This window comes from Phymastichus coffea, unplaced genomic scaffold, assembly GCF_024137745.1.
Source record: "Phymastichus coffea isolate CEN01 unplaced genomic scaffold, Cenicafe_Pcof_1.1 PCOF00156, whole genome shotgun sequence".
NCBI classification, from domain to species: domain Eukaryota; kingdom Metazoa; phylum Arthropoda; class Insecta; order Hymenoptera; family Eulophidae; genus Phymastichus; species Phymastichus coffea.
In genome coordinates, this window is record NW_026706967.1 from 295715 (window position 1) to 312954 (window position 17240).

At 33.7% G+C, this 17240-nt stretch overlaps 2 protein-coding genes across 2 annotated transcripts; both read left to right on the top strand.

Annotated features, from left to right (window-relative positions):
* Positions 1 to 256: 256 nt before the first annotated feature.
* Positions 257 to 15461, top strand: LOC131672709 (scavenger receptor class B member 1). Its single transcript, XM_058950117.1, has 11 exons — positions 257 to 582; positions 4907 to 4976; positions 8036 to 8127; positions 8429 to 8589; positions 8699 to 8843; positions 10915 to 11115; positions 11826 to 11986; positions 12146 to 12426; positions 12956 to 13074; positions 13364 to 13489; positions 13800 to 15461. The coding sequence occupies exons 2-11, from the start codon at positions 4943 to 4945 to the stop codon at positions 14100 to 14102; spliced, it is 1623 nt and encodes a 540-aa protein (XP_058806100.1). The 5' UTR covers positions 257 to 582; positions 4907 to 4942; the 3' UTR covers positions 14103 to 15461.
* A 190-nt stretch (positions 15462 to 15651) lies between these two features.
* Positions 15652 to 17234, top strand: LOC131672710 (uncharacterized). The gene has a single exon (XM_058950118.1). The coding sequence runs from the start codon at positions 15839 to 15841 to the stop codon at positions 17051 to 17053; it is 1215 nt and encodes a 404-aa protein (XP_058806101.1). The 5' UTR covers positions 15652 to 15838; the 3' UTR covers positions 17054 to 17234.
* The last annotated feature ends 6 nt before the right edge of the window (positions 17235 to 17240 follow it).

Sequence of the window (17240 nt, forward strand, 5' to 3'; positions counted from 1 at the left end):
CTCAAAAAATGGACAGAGGACGAGGGAATAATAATCAGTGCGCGCGGGGCGTCAAAACAAAATTTGCCGCGACAGAGAGAGAGAGAGAGAGAGAGAGAGAGAGAGAGAGAGAGAGAGAGAGAGAGAGCGAGAGAGAGAGAGAGAGAGAAGACAGCGCGCGTTCCAAACGAGAGAGGGAGTCGAGAGAGCGACTGCGGCAAAAGTGGTTAGGGAAGGAGTTCGATATATAGTGTCCGAGATCGTCTCTTTGCCGACTCTCAGACACTTAGCCTAAAACGCTGGACCCTGCCGTGCGGCATTTCAGTGTGATATCGTACAAGTGTTAGCGCTGTTGTTGACTTTTCATTTCTTCTCGACGAAAATCTTGTCGTGCAACGATTATCGACTGTCTCGACATTGACATTCGTAAACTTGACCTGGGACTGAGAATCTTCTCTCGAGTGAATAATATACAAGTGCAGTGTTAAGACGCGACTGGACTAGACTGGGAAAGTGTCTGTATCTTCGAGAGATTTCGCTGCATAGGACTGACATTGGCAAAGAGGGTTGGCTCGCAAGAGCCAACAGAGCATTCTAACGCAGGTTAGTTTGTTTCAGTGATTTGTCATCACAGTTTCTTATTGAATGCGCTATAATTGTAAAATCGGTTCCGTTTCACGTTGAAAGCGTCGTTTTGTTTTTCGTAAATACGACATGTACAAGACGATTTCAAGATCAACTGATGTGATTTGTTCGGCCGTAAACGTCCACTTGTTCAATAAATTCATTGAGAGATCACTCTGCACTTACGCAGCAGCTACGCTATGAATGTTAACCCTTGCGCGCATTAAGATTCTTAAGTCATATATGAAGAAAAAACGCCATTCCATTGAGTACAAAATAAATCCATTAACATTAAATTAAACCAAGTATGCGCATGTACCTAATGGCTGTCGACCTGAATCTTGAAATCTTTACGTTTTTTCCGGCGAAACCAGTTGATTTCAAAACGTGGAATATCTTCTTTTTCTAGGAAGATTGCGCTCGGCGAATTATTATGCAGAAGATAGAAAAACGAGCGATCCGGTTCATTATTGCTTATAATCTTACGGAGTCGTAGCACATCGTGACACTGTTATTTGAACTCCTTGTAATGTTTGTATAAATCGTTTGGGGGAGAGAGAGAGAGAGAGAAAGAGAGAGAGAGAGAGCCAACTGAATCGCGTGCTGCCATCGAATATTCACACAAAACTTTGCGGATACAGTCACAAGTTCTCCCTGTTCGTATAAAAGGCCTTTTGTTGAACGTTTGCTCGGTAGTTACGAGTGCAACGTGCAATGCGAAGGTGAATTGTTGCGGGATGCGCGCACGGGTTTCTCTCGCGTTTGATGAGTTGATGAGGCCACGTTAAGAATGAAAAACGAACTGCGGTATTACGGCGGACCTTGCACGGGAAAATGTTGCATCTTACTGAATACCTTTTGCTTCTTTGTCGTTGATGTGCACATATTCACATTACGCGCTAGATGACTAATCCGCAATTATCATTGTGCGATATGTAGTAGCGTGAATAATTTTCGGGATAAGACGACACAAATATGCATTTTATTGTCATTATCAGACGTAAACTTTACTGCAAAGTTCGTTTATCCGACCAGACGGATTTCGACAGATTCATCAAATGTCAAGCTACAATTGAAGCTAAGAATATTGTCATTCACTTTTTCACTGATTAAAGTATTTACGTAGCTATACGATCAAACGTCAAAAAAGTGATAATGAATTTATTTATATTGAATTCCAAGCCGGAAAGCATTCATTCATCAATGTCATCTACGTCACGTCAGACGGATTTTATTTCAAGTTTTTCTTTCTTTTTATGCAGACATCAATAAGAACAATTGTATAGTCTTATGCTGTTAAGTGACGCTAAACGTGACTGATAATTTGGCAATAATAATGATGCATGTACATAAATGTGGAAAATTTTTAACTTTATATCTGTTTGAATCGCTATACTTATCGCAAAGTAAAATATAAAAATAAACAATCATTTTTTGTAATGTCATACGTATAGCTATTATTTCAAAACTGCTAAATAAGAAATCCTTAAGTGAATTTTATTTAACTAAAGAAAAATTAAAATAACATCTAATTTTGTAATGTCGTCTTAAAATAGTTTAACTTATGACTCAAGTCGTACACATTGGCAAGCTATAAGTAAATTACATTTCCGTAAATCTGTAAGATCAATTTGATTAAGCAGAACCCAAGTTGACTCTATTTCCATCTGCTGCCTCTCCCGTGGACGACAAGTAGAATGGACTTTCACTGTTCAATACATTAGTAATCCAACTGATGAATCGGCACATATAAAAAAAGCGAATTCACACGCGAATACGTTTTGTACAAGCGGATTAGCCGGTGACGACGTGACGCATTTTCAAAGTCATCAGTAAAGCTCATCTGTGACCTGGCGAGTGAGTGCGCGTGTTATTATCTGATGCGCGTGGCATAAGTCTCTCGCAGCTGTTTGTGGCCGTTCGTTCTTTTCGGTGAAAGAGCCATTTGAAGCTGCATGCGCGTGCGTGCCGGTATTATAAGTATCGCTCGCATAACCAGCGTCTCTTTGGCAATACTTGCATAAGACGCTATCCCCGAGTGTCGTGTAATTACTTATGTAATTTTTTCAAGAATCCCCCGCCGTGGCCACGCGCCCTACCTGCACCTGTATATTTATTGTTATGCACGCTTGTCACCACAGCTCCGGGGCGACGACTCGCGCTTTTATTTTACGGTTACAATTTGCATTGCACTTTCGAGACGTATCGGCTCACGCTGGTCTGGTTTACTGACACCATTTGAGATTACGCGCGAATTGTCTGGCACGTTGTTTTCGGCGACTTTTCTCAGATTTTTCAATATAGATGTTGAGCAACTGAAACAGCATGTAAACTAAATTAAGATCACTTTTCGTTAAATGTGTACCATTACGGAATAATGCCTGCTCTATATTGTTTGTAAGGTAATGTTTTTGATTTTAGCAAAACGTTTACAACAAAAATTCTGTTTCCATGTTAGAATGCTTCACAACGTTCTGTGATATATTTATTTCGCGACCGAGGGTAAGATTATTGTGATAGCCAAACTTTATCTTATTATGAAAATACAAAAAGTTAAATAGAAAATGTGCAATAATCTGATTATCAATAAGATTGCATACTTGAATACGAATATTTGAAAAAATCCATATTATAATTTTGTTCATATTGCAAAAACAGTAGAGCTTATTCCTGTCCCTAATGGTTTGTCATACAGGCAGATGTTTCTAGAAGCCACCTCGGTGCGACAAGATATCGAAGAAAAGTGAAACACATTTATCAACCATTAATGTCTTTACTTACTACATGCCCGAGACATCGAGAAAAGAAAATCTTACTTTTTATAATGACAACCTTGAACTTACGTGTACAAGTTGACGGTTCACATTTTTTTATAATGCAATAAATAATCATTGTATGCTAATTGTGCAAAACTTGTATATAAAGATTAGCGAGCGACAATCACAGTCTTCTGCCGATTAACAAGTTTACTGGTCATGTATTTCCTAACGTTACCCGAAAGGTCAACGATGGCATGATGTCAGTCAATTTGTTTTCGTAAAACATTTACTTCAAGTATCTCATACAGTTTCCTGTGTATTCTATAGTCGTTTCACTACAAATTTGTTTTTCCAAAAGAAATGTTTTTAATTTTTTAAAACGCATTAAGTAGTTCGACAAACACTTGTACATAACAAAGTTCACTTACATCTAAAACTGTAAAAAATGAATAAAAATTTCTAATTGAACAATTTTTTGCTATTTTCCGGACATTTGTATTCCACGCCATAATTCACTTCGCGATTTCATACCATGGTTCCTGTAATTGAATAGTGATTGTAAAAGTCTTGCTAGATTAAGGTTTTTTTCGGATACGACTTTCAACATTCAATTGAATTATAACTGATTTTTAATAAAATAAGCTGATTTATTAAAATTGTACGATTAATTTCTAATTAATTTGATAACGAAATTCACTCGTAGATTTTCAATAAATTCTAATTTAGAAATGGATTATTCTATTAATTTTCGTACTTAGGACTAAATTACGTATATATTTATTGTCTTTGACTTATTATCTTTCTTGACCCATCAGTCTAGATCAGGAAAAATATAAAAGATGAATAATCCTATCAGCTCTCGACAATATTCATTTTGGTATAAAGTTTAGTTTAAAAATTATATAGTTTTCTAATGAGTCTAACTTTATGATGAAATTGTTCGTAATTCATATTTTACTATTAACGCACGCTTGACAAAGATAGCAAAACACATTATCTTAACTATTTAAAAATAGTATTATTTTCCAGTAAAAATAAGGCGTGAGTAATTTCATTGATATTTATATGGAAGTTCAATGACAGATCAACTAAAATTTACATAAAACATCAGATCTAAAATTATATATTGTGTTACATGATATACAGTATGATCTAAATAATCTTTTTATTAATAGGCAAATCGAATAAATAAATTGAACGTATTCGATTTTCTCCATTATACGAAAATCACAAAGTATATCAAAGATTTGAATGTTTTAGTTTTTTTCCATATCCAAGCTAATGACTTTTAAGACAAACTGATTAAAAGCTGAATATTGAAAAATTAACAGATAATTTTGAGATCAGCGAATGAAAAAGCAATTGATTCGTATAATCGGTCAAATTGTAGCTCTTGTAAATTATCAAAATCTAGTTGTTGCGCCAATTGTGCATTTATCACGCTTGAATTCATAATTATGACCCCGGGTACAAGCATTATAAATTATAGATTATTTCATTTGATTACGTGCTAGCTTTAATAATAGGAATTTTATTTGTTTCAGATAATATCTCACTAAAGAAGGAAACACTCAAACACCATGAAATCCTTAATAAAGCTTCAGCAATATAGAAGTAAGTAGTATAAACGATATTTTGACAGAAAATCATAAATTATTTTGAAAACGGCCAATTTTTCGTATAGCATAATCGTTATTGGTTAACATAGATGAATTATAGTGACATGGTTGGTGTGAGAACTACCGGAAAAAAACAAGACATTCCAATAGCTTGAATCAAGATCAATAATGTTGCAGTGCAACTTCATTAACGATCTTTTTCTTTTTCATGGAGTTCAACAACTTTGCAGATGCTTTTTTCACGAATCAATAAAGTGTTATTCAACATATCTCATTACTTACTAACTTAGGAATCTATGAATTATAAGCAATTTTTAGTCATAGCTCTTTAATTTGTGTAATCTAAACATTATAGCTGGCAAACAAAATGACATTAACGACTCTATTAATGATTGAGATGCGTATTTTGAACTACGTAGAAATTATTAGATAGGTTTCATTAAAAAATTATTATTTAATATAAAACTATTAACAATCGATAAAAACTAGTGTAAAAATTAAAGTATTTTAGGTTATAGTTCAATGCTCTCAATCACTGCAATAATCGTATATATATACCCGCAAAAACATTTGTCTACTACTTTGATGTAATCGTTTGAAAGCCTTAAGAAAAAAAGTAAAAAAATATGAACGTCTACGCATATGTGTTTATAGCTGTACAGTATTACTTTTCTCAACATATGAATTGCTAATAAATTTACATTATATAACGTATCAAAAGTATCCCGCTGAGTTCAATAATTGATGAAACTGAAACAGTCATAAATTTTTATGATTACGACAAAATCGGTGTAAAAATTATTTAATGCCGCAGCCACGTAATATGTTTGATGATAGCGCATTTAGAAATCTTTAGCTTTTATTGTCTCCACTGACTAATTTACTCTCTTCGATAGAGTTATAAAAAAACGGGGTTTCAAATGATTTTTGTCCATTACACTACCTGAAAAAAATTAGAGATCAAAAAATTAATGAAAAAACTTGGATTTTTCTAACCTTGGAAATCGCCAAAGATTTCTTATGCGTTTTACTGTAATGACTTGCAGATACAACAGTCATTTATGCCAGGTGTGATCGACAAATTATAAGCGTTTGGGGATATTGAGTATAGAAAAATTCTGTAACGTTTCGCTTAATGGAAAACTATTGTTGGAAATCCCATGGCATAAAGTAAAAAAATAAAGTGCAGATGAAAGCTGTATTTGAAAATATATCTTGGGGATACCCAAAAATTACAAGCTAATGTTTGTGAAATTGCACTTTCGTTGCATACATTTTTTAACGTCAAGAGCTTGATATGTGCGATCAATTATTTTTAATGATTTTGTAACGTACATTAAAAGACAGTGGCAAAAAAAGACTATGTTGTAACGTGCAGCCGATGCGGCGTACGTTAATCGTCGACGACACACGTAGTTTTCGATGGCACAAAAAAAATATTACGACGTTGCAACCAACTTTATATATGTTGCGCATAAAATTATCGATTTCACACAAATCAAATCAGTTTGATTGATTGACGTCAAATAGCAGCTTTATAAATTCATATTAGATAGAAAAAAGTGAAGATGTAGCTTGGTCATGTGAATATTTAGTGGAAATGAAATTGTTCTGAATCGTATAGCATGCGAACTTGATATATAATCGATGATCGTTTCCATGTCGCAGGAACATCCACGCGGGCTGGAACGTGTCTTTCACCAATTTACGCATAACATAAATTCACATAAGTAAGTCAAGGTGAGCTGGTTCCGATAACTTTTACGGATACACGTCCTGATCGTTATATGCAATGTTGTTGCGTTTATGACGTAGGTCGTATTTCCTGATATGATGCGATTGAAGTTCAAGGTGTCCTCAACGATCGACATACGAAACCTGTATAGACGCGATATTTCTAATGATAATTTGGTTGTACGGGAGGATTACTTCGAGTGCACCGTTATGTCTAGTCACGATGATTCGGGCGGAGCCATGAAATTATCTAGTTTGGTGATCCCGTGATCACGCCACTTTATCATTTTCTAATTTTGCGTGTTCAAGCTTAGTGGCATGATAATCGTATTCAGTATTTATTTCCACACGATGCGACTGTTATGACTACAAATCATCTCTTTTTCTTTTCTGCTCGCATTTTTGAAAAGATTGTCAATGATGGTAATTGACGTTCAATCTTGTTAAACCTGTTTTGGAATTGATTCGTGAAAACATTTGTTTATTATGCATACAATGCAAATTTTGACTGCAACTTCAACAAATACTTGAAGCCAGTACACAAACGCAACATTAATGGTGGTTGTAACCGCGTAAGTGAAGAGAGTAACATTTTAACATTAGTCAAAATGCAGTAAACTAGATTAAAAATGTATACCTCGATATAATATATCGTAAACGTCGATGTCGCGTTTTCGATCTGTCGGTATGCAGCTGCAGTTCGATTCTTATTTACTCTAAACGTGGGATACCAGTCAATCTATAATGAAAAAAAGCGTCCTTAGTAAGTAATTACCAAAAGAGAGTTATAAAAAAATACATGGCAATTGAAAAATTTCTTCACGATCATGAATATTTGATGGAAAATACGCATATAATTGCACGGCAGACAGTCGCTCGCTTGCATAATAAAGGCTTGCTGATTGCAACGGCGAAAGAAAATAAAATAGAGAAAACGTATAGAACTAGGTTATTATGGGTGTAGAGACCTCCCATCTGTTGTGCGTGTATAACGTGATCGTTTCTCCGTAAGTTTGGAATATGTCGCTTGTGAATCACTGCTTTTTTTGTAACAGAGTTCTTTTTGATTCGAGAAAGCTGTACTTTGTTCGGTTTATGAATTTCCCAGAAGCTTATCTGAGATAAGAAATTTCTTTTAACGGACCAGATGGTTTGTTGTTGATGTTGTCGCATTCGTCAAACACTTTTATACACTAATGTTTTTCAAAATAATTTGCTATCAGCATTTCCATTTGTAAACAGTGTATATGCGATCGCCACTTTCTAAATAATATACTACCTCATTGAGAATTTAGATGTTGCAATTTTTATTTGTTATAGAATGCATTATGATGTTCGTCATCGGCATCGTCTGCACTACATTGGCTTTTATTGTTCACATGGTTGATCCTGTAAAGAGAATTATGGAACATGTGAGTGTTATTGGCATAACTTTTTTAGAACGGATATTATAATTTTGATCTTTAATTTAAGTCGACATTAACATTAAATATCCACCCGTTTGAATTCAAAGAATGATTAGTTTAGTGACTTACTATAAAATTGCGAGTATGAGCTATCGCTAAGAAAATTCAATTGAGCGAAAATGAAATACCAATTTTCCTACTAACGTATTCAAAATGTAGAATTTGTAATACAAGTTGTATATCGCTTACACTTGACCGCTTCATGACAGAAACTTTATTTTTGGATTAAATCTATTTTTCTTTTCAGGAAGTAAAAATGACGCCTAACTCTTATACATTCGCGCTATGGAAGAAGCCGCCAATCGATGTATTAATCAATGTCTATGTTTTTAATATCACCAACGCCGAAGTTTTCCTCAGCGGAGCTGAGAAATTGAAACTCAAAGAAGTTGGACCTTACGTTTACCAGTAAGTTTCGTTTTTGAAATCCGATTAATAGATTTTGAAAGAACATTTTTTTTTGTGTCAATTTTGATTGAGAGTTGAGATTTTACGGTGTGAAATTGTATTGTTGCAGAGAAATATTGGAAAATACAAATGTAACGTGGAACGAGAATGGGACACTGTCGTATATTCCAAGACGAACGGTGATCTTCAGGCGAGATTTGTCAGCAGGTGATCCTAATCAGGATTACGTGAGTGTGCCAAATCTACCCCTTCTGGTAAGCACGACAAGTTTAATTTGAGTATTCGAATAACATTCACTATTTTTTATAAATTATGCATATGACAATGTTCTGACTTATCAATATTTGAATCGTTCTGTAAAGCAATGTTTCAGTGACAATGATTTTTTGTGACAAAAGATGGATTTTTAATAACTTTAACCAAATAAAATTAGAATCCATTAAATACAATTTATAATTTTAGTTGAAACTAGTTGCACAAAGTTATATTCAATTTATAGATAAGAACCAGATTGATTAGGAAATTCCAATTTTTCAGAATGTTTATTTCTCCGAAAAACGGGAAATGCATGCATATTTCGTATATTAGTACGAAAAAGGAAGTCGTATAAATTAACGATTGCGATTTCCAAAGCAACACAGAGCAGTGCTTATTCATTTTGAAATTTGAATTCGGAAGTGAAAATATTTTACATCATGTATTTTTTTTCATAACACTTGGAAGTGGATAACGGCAAATTAATTTACACTGTCATTGATCATTATTCATTTTGCTACAATCTAATCACATAAGAAACGTTATGTAATGGCAGTTTTGTAAACGAATAAAAAAAGTGGTCTAATACATTTTATATTTCTCTCATGCATAAAATATGCTCTATCTATAACGTGTTCTTCCTTGGATATTCAAATCTATACAAGAGGTAAAGCTACGTGTTTTTTTAGTGATTTTTTTACTTTCTATGACGCTTCGATAAAACATACATTCAATATCAGTTGCTTCGTACATTGACTTCGCCGTTGGTGAAAAAATTCTATTACGGCTTCTTAATTTGTGATTCGTCTAAAATATTGAGGCGGGCTGACGTATGTCTTTTTCCTTGACGAATCTATTATATTTCGCAAGTTAAACGAGCCCATTAGCTGTCACTGAGCGAATCGAATATCAATGTTTGATTAAAGGATATTATAAAAAGGCACGATCCAAATAAAGAATGATTCGATTAAAAAACACATTAGGTTTTCATATGTAAATTTAATATCATACGATGTATCGTTACATAATAAGTCAGTACAAGGAATTTGAATCTTTTACACCGCAAGTGAAGTCTTTCTGCTAAGTACAACATTTTCAATACCATGGCCAGTGAATTTATATACGATAATTATTTCTAAAGTCACATTAAAATTATCGGTTTGATCGATCAACGAAAATTGATTTTGAATAATTGGTTAATCTACAATAAACGTATATTAATCTTTTTCTACGAAGAAGTAAAAAAGTTAGATAAACTGATGATCCATTATATAAAACACACAGGCATGTCTATTTATAATGATTAATTACTCGGATATAAGAAAAACTGCGATCTTTTTGTATGTATCACTTGTTCCAAATAAAGCTGGCATTTTTAAGTCTTTTTTTTTTATGAAAAAAGTCCTGTTACCAAATTATAATATATAATATATCGCTAACGTTTCGTGAATTGCGTTTAATAAATTTTTATTACGCATTTTTTTTTTTATTAATATAGCATTAAAAAATACATATAGATTTTTTATTACCCATTCATGAATTGATGTACCAGTAGTTATATCTTTCTTATGCATTTTTTGAGATAGTGATCTGATTGAATAAATTTTTTAAAACCTCTGTAGTGAAAACAAAAATTAAAAGAATTATTTATTGCACTCTTCATGTTTTGTTATTAGTTAGATCCAAGATTGGAAGAGTCAACCCTTCGTATTGGCTGGTAAAAAGGCCAACAATTAAAACCACATCTCTTCTCGATAACGTTTCGTTGGCATGGTCACCAACCTCCTCAGATCTTTATTAATTCATAATATACATAATCAATATTAATTATAAATATGGTCGATACAAAATCACAAAATTAAAATTCTACTAACCAAATACATTTCTTAAAATTACATTTTATAAAACTCGACAAGCTTTTCGTCAATAAATAAATTCATTCAAGTGAATTTATTTATTGACGAAAAGCTTGTCGAGTTTAATAAAACGTCGAGTATAATAAAAAAAATTAAAAGAAATTATCTATTTAAATGTGAACAATGATCAACTTTATAATTAACAATATTTCAGGGTGTCTCGTCAGCCTTAAAAAATGCTGGATTCCTAGTCAATTTTCCATTCGTCCAATTGGCAAATTATTTAGACAGTCAACCGATATTACACATTACTGCTCAAAACTACTTCTGGGGTTATGATGATTCTCTAGTCAGATTGGCCAGCACTGTCGTTCCTAGCTATATCCATTTCTCCAAGTTTGGCCTTCTAGACAGGGTAAATTGACTCATTCAAACAAATAGCTTTTTTCTTTATTCATATAACGTAGAATAATTAACTTCAAAGAGAAAAATTGATTCAAACGTGCTGACTTTTTGAATATATATAAAATGCATCGCGACGTCAGAAAGTACATTTTGCAATTCTTTTCTGCTTGATTATGTCGGACAATGTATGTACATCGAGTACATTGCTGCGAGTTCTACGTACAATTTCAAGGCAAACTTTCAATTCGGAATTTATGAGCTTTTATACACACACGCACATGTAAGAGTGTGAGATCCTTTCACCGATCGACGTGTTTGAACTTAACTGCGCGGAATGAAAAACAAAATAAATAAACGTACGAGATGAGGTGTTTTTTTATCTCTATATTTAAGAAGAATAATCAATTTCAATTTTTTCTTCTAACGATACCGAAGAACATTACGAAATGCCTAATCGCGGTATTCCAATTGACGTGGAGAAAAAAATCTGCTACGCCTTGATTTCTGATACGTCGCACGTGATTAAAAAAAAAAAGTCAATCTTTATCAAGAATATGATTGGATGGAAAAACCGGAAAACGATAAGCCCATTATCAATCGTACAAATATGCGTTCTGATGCGTGAACTGACTTTAAATCGATGCATGATAATTTATCTCGTGCGTGCAGATAAAGTAAATGTTGCGTATACGTTTAATAATTTTTTTTGTTTTTTTGCAGATGTATGACGAAGGCGCGAATGTCTTCAACATGATTTCGGAGCCGAATGGTGATTTAGTCACTGAGACCGGTCGATATTTAAGTGTTGATTCTATCAATGGTAATCCTGGTATGGAACAGTGGGGATATATTAGCGAAGCGCATAATAAGACGAATCCAGCGTAAGCTATCTATTTTACATTTATTTCAAAATAAATGTTATTTTTTGTATCTATAATAAAATAATTTTTTTACATGAACTTTAAAAAAATTCTAATGATTTTCGTAAAATGCTATATTTACCTTCTTTTCACAAGTGAATTAATTATTTATTCGTTTAGAAACAGAAAGTGCAATATGCTGCGTGGCGTGTACGAAGGAACAGTGTTTCCAACTCATATGGACAAGAGGGCACAGTTTCGTATTTATCGCAAAGCATTTTGTCGCCCGCTGCCAATTAATTTCGTGAAAGAGACAACGAAATTCGGTTTGTCTGGTTACGAGTACACGTTACCGGACAACTTCGCCGACCGACCCGACACGAATCCCGATAATGAATGCTATTGCCGGCATGGCGAGTGCATGAAGAAGGGTCTGCTCGATATGACACCCTGCTATTTTAGTGAGTGTTCCTTTACACTGCTATAGTTAATCTATCTTTTCGTTGTATATCTCTTTATCGCTTAGAAAAACATTTGATGATTCAGATGTGCTTTAATGATTTTTTGATTTTGTGAAATTGATTCTTAATATCTTTTACAGCGAGTAATATAAATATCGTAGATGTTAAATGTTTGTTGTTGTTGCTAAAATTAACGTATTCGATTGTCGCTGAAAAAAATTATATCTTTATGCGCGAAAATAAAACATTTGATTGACCTGAATTTGTACAGCACGTATCGTACGAAAAGAGGGAGTGTTGCGAAATTGATTTTTGTCACTTACGAGAATCAGACTGAAATGAACGCGCGCTCTCAAATATATCAGATGCATTTCGGCTCGAAATATCTGAATTCGCGCTATCATTTGGTTTTCAGCATACTATGTTTTTATCAATTTTTTCGTACATTATTTTTTTTATTATGTCACCAAATTAATCAATAAAGGTGTTTACGTTAATTAATGATAATTTTCCAAATATCTTTCTATAGATATTCCGGCCGCAGCATCGCTACCTCATTTTTTGAACGGCGATCCATCACTGAGTAATGGTATCGAGGGCCTTAAACCCGATCCGGAAAAGCACAGGACAGAAATTATTCTACAACCGGTAAGAGGCTGCATCTTGTTTTAATTAACTTAATTGATCGATAAATTAACGTCTAAACAGAATCGCACGTCTTTGCACATTTATAACCACGACTATAGATAAAAGTGACAAACATTATTGCCACGAGAGATGGAGAAAAAAGGCACTTGATTCAATTGACGTTGATCTCTTCTATTCAACTCGGCTAATCGAATTCAATTTAAAAACATAAACCTGATTTGCGTAACCATATTACGATACAACGCGACTGCTCGATTTTATACTACTACTAAGCTTTATCAATTTGTAGGACATCGGAATCCCAATCTACGTGCGTTCGAGGATGCAAACGAATCTCGTGATGGGAGAGACGCGTTACAACGCAAAAATTAAACACTTCAATAATATGACGGTGCCACTCTTCTGGACCGATGTCGTAAGTGAAACTTCTTTTGTTTTTTTTCTATTTTAGTGAAATTTCCTAAAGGTGTAATTATGGAACTTGACGAATTTTCTCTCTCCTCTATCGATCTTAATACTTGTTGGTTCATGTTATGTTAAACATTGCATTTATATAGTAGCTGTTTATGAAAACGATGAAAGCAACGTTTAGTACGCGATTATTGAATGATTGAAATCTAAGATTAAACTTGATGAGAGGCAAGATTAGTCAAGTGCATCGTTCGCCGGTGTGTAGATAAATACTGATAGAAGAAAGATTATAAAGAAGATCGATGAATTTTTAGGTAATCCCCGGCTTACCAGACGATATCCTGTTCCTAATGAAGTTTAGTATAAACGTTGCTCCGATAATCCAACAGATTATAGTAATTCTGCTAGCAATAATAGGTCTAGCACTGATATGTTGGTCATTAGTGCGAGTTGTTGTGATAGTGCAGGAAGAGCAAGAGGAGGCAATAGTTGCTAGTAAAGAACGGCGGGACAGCAACGATCCTAGAGTACCACTCGGTTATGGACAATATACCGCCATTCACATATTACCGGCTATCAAGAAAATGTCCTCTAAAGTCGATCTCTTCTCTTCGTGAATTATTGTACATCTTGGCATCTGCTGCCTACGTGTTGTGTGTGCGTGTGTTTTAGCGAATGACTGGAACTTTTTTTTCAATAAGAGCTATCCCTCCTTTTAATACATGATAATTACCATGACAGGATATTTTATATCCATAGCTTTTTTATTTAAAGATAAATTAAAATGGTGTTTCGGTGTAAATAGAGAAAATATTTCGATATTTCGTTGATTTAATAGTTTAGTTTGTTCTTTTTATGGGGAACCATATAATGAAAATAGTTTGAGAATTGAAGAAAAAGAATTTATATTTTTGTAATTTATAATGTCTTTGTAACTATGCGTTTATGATCTGGTGAGGCTTTCTTGTCCTGTATATAAAACAAGATTTGTGATATTGCACAGCGCGATAGCGGTGTCTTAAAGTTACCTCAAAAAGAAAAAAAGTCATTGCTCCAAGTTGCAAAATCTGCCACGCTAATCCTCTTTTATTATGGTAGATGCACTCGGAATAGCAGACATATAACCGATTTAGTTATATACGTGCCTATTTTTTTAATGTGACTTTTATGAATACGTCTATGTCATGATCATGCCATTAGACACTCCTATGTGCCGTCTATTTTTTACCTATAACGTAAGGAAGTTGTTACCGCATATTATACCGTTGTGCAATTTCGGCTCCCGCACAATATTTTATCATCGCATTCCAAACTCAAGCTCAGTTAAATTACGTAATTTTCAAGGGAGTACATATTTTTAAGCTGTTTACTCTTAACGAAGTAAGGTATTAGAGAGCTTTAGATATTTTTAGAATTCAAATTTATATTTTTTCATCTTGTTGATGTAAGCTGAAATAACGCTGCTCAATTAATAACTATACTCATAATCGTTAAATAAGCATTTTGTTATACGACGTGAAATTCTGTAAATATTTTTTTAATTATACTTTTAATTCTAGCGAAATGCATTATTTTATAACTTTTTCATTGTTTTCATGGGGTAAGAACGTTTGTTTGGAACAGCATATTTCGTTACTAATATGAGAAAGTGATTTTACCCTCGTGAAACCTTTTCAGCTTTGCCTTATTTTGATGCAAACGTCCCCGCGAGGCTCAAATCATTTTCTCACACTAGTATCGAAATATGATAATTTTTTGTTTTAGATTAATCTTAAAAGAGGGTAATAATAATAGAATTATAAGGAGTAATATTATTGCAATATGATACATGCATTATTTGTAATAAGTTATATCAAATTTCCAATATGCTGTAGTTAATACATGCAGTTAGTCCTATTTTCAATGAAGGTGTGTTTATTATTTTTTGCATACATATTTCATTATTATGTATTCTAATTTTAATTGTCGGAAAAATAGGAAACAAGATTTTTTTTGAACATTGATTAATTCAATGTTATTCAACATTATTTTGTAAGTCTAATATAAAAGAAATATAAATTTCAAAAATTTTCAAATCAATTCCAATGAGATTCCGCCAACACGGAATGCGCACGCTCGAACAACAAGCCAGAGTACGAAAGTTTGAATTTTAGGTTAAAAAATGAATAATATACAAGAATAGTTAAAATAAGAAAATCATGTGTGTTCATCAAGTGAGTAATGCAGCTATATATAGAGATATTTGTTATATATAATATAACATTTAAATTAAGCTGTCATATTTTACGTCTACGGTCAGAATTGTATTCTCATGCAGTTCAAACGGGTAGCTCAACCTCTACAATTTTAAAGTATGGAAGAAGAAATAGAAGTTATCGTTTATCGTTCTATCGTTGAGCTTTGCATTAAAAGCGAAACAAGGCTGGCTTGCGAATCAGTGTTCAGTCGCAAGGAACTTGGTATACATGTAATTTTTTTCATCGAGCCTACAGAGTCAAAAATAATCTACAGCGCGGAACAAAATTCTTCGAGAAAAAATTATCGAGTAGTTTGCAGTATCTTGGAGCACGAGCAAGAGTTTGGTTTGATTGCTTTTCAAGGTCAAGGAAGCATACAAGGTTCTATACAATTCTACCAATGGAGCGTCGTCGATAAAATTCGAGAATACGACGACAAGATGCTACTCTGCTTCGACTTGATTGATACATCGGAAGACTGCAACCAAATTAAAATTGCCAAGAACTCGTGTATGCTACGGTACTTGGAAAGTGGAGAACTGAGCGACTTTGTAATCAGAACAAATGAAAAAAATTTCAAAGTTCATAAGATAGTTCTGGCGTCGCGCAGCCCGGTTTTTGCTGCGATGTTCAGAAGTAACATGATAGAAGCCGAAACTGGCGTGGCAACAATAACAAACCTGAGGACTGGGGTTATGGAGGAACTTTTGCGATTCATGTATGCAGATGTAAGCACGTATTTGCCCGAAATAGCTTGCGACTTATTTGCCGCGGCTCATTTATACGACGTTCAAGATCTCGAGCGACTTTGCATTACACGCATGACAACTCATATGTCCGTCGACAATTTCACGGGAATTCTCTATCTGTGCGATAGGTATCCTCTACAAGAAACCAAAGAGGCAGCTTTAAAATTTATTCGAGATAATGAAGAAGTGATTGCAAGGCGAGAAGAATATTTGGTTTACTTGATGGAAACTGTGACAACTGAAAATCTCGTTGATCGACTGAAGTGGGCGCAAAAATACGAACTCGTGGATTTGAAACAGCATTTGTTGGAGTTTATTGCTAGTCATTACAAGAATGTGATTAAGAACCAAGATTACCGTCAAATGTATTTCAATGAATCATGGGTTAATATTATTTTGGAAATCGATGAGTTTATCGCAGACTCCAATAGTCATGAAGAAATTATTAATTCCACAGTATCTATTAAACTTCATTCGAAACTGTTTGTGATTCTTTGGTTAATGCCATGCCTAGCAATAATTCTTCTTTATTACTTGACAATGAAATTGTCTGTTGAAGAACAATCGTTATTCCGGTGGTGAGTGAGTTTGCAATCGGAGTTCTTAATCTCTCGTCGAATGCTGTTTTTTGGTATATCGTTGAACGTCAAATGTTACTTCTGAAAAAATATCGTTATAACTTATTCCGTAACTTTTTAAACAATTTTTAATAAAATTTATTGTTTCTTTTTAAAATAAGTTTAATTTATTGCATAAATACTCATACAAC

Coding starts and splice junctions, on each gene's coding strand:
- LOC131672710 (XM_058950118.1), top strand. CDS start 15,839: ATGGAAGAAGAAATAGAAGTTATCGTTTATCGTTCTATCGTTGAGCTT.
- LOC131672709 (XM_058950117.1), top strand. CDS start 4,943: ATGAAATCCTTAATAAAGCTTCAGCAATATAGAA. Junction 4,977..8,035: donor AAAGCTTCAGCAATATAGAA/GTAAGTAGTATA, acceptor TATTTGTTATAG/AATGCATTATGATGTTCGTC. Junction 8,590..8,698: donor GTTGGACCTTACGTTTACCA/GTAAGTTTCGTT, acceptor GTATTGTTGCAG/AGAAATATTGGAAAATACAA.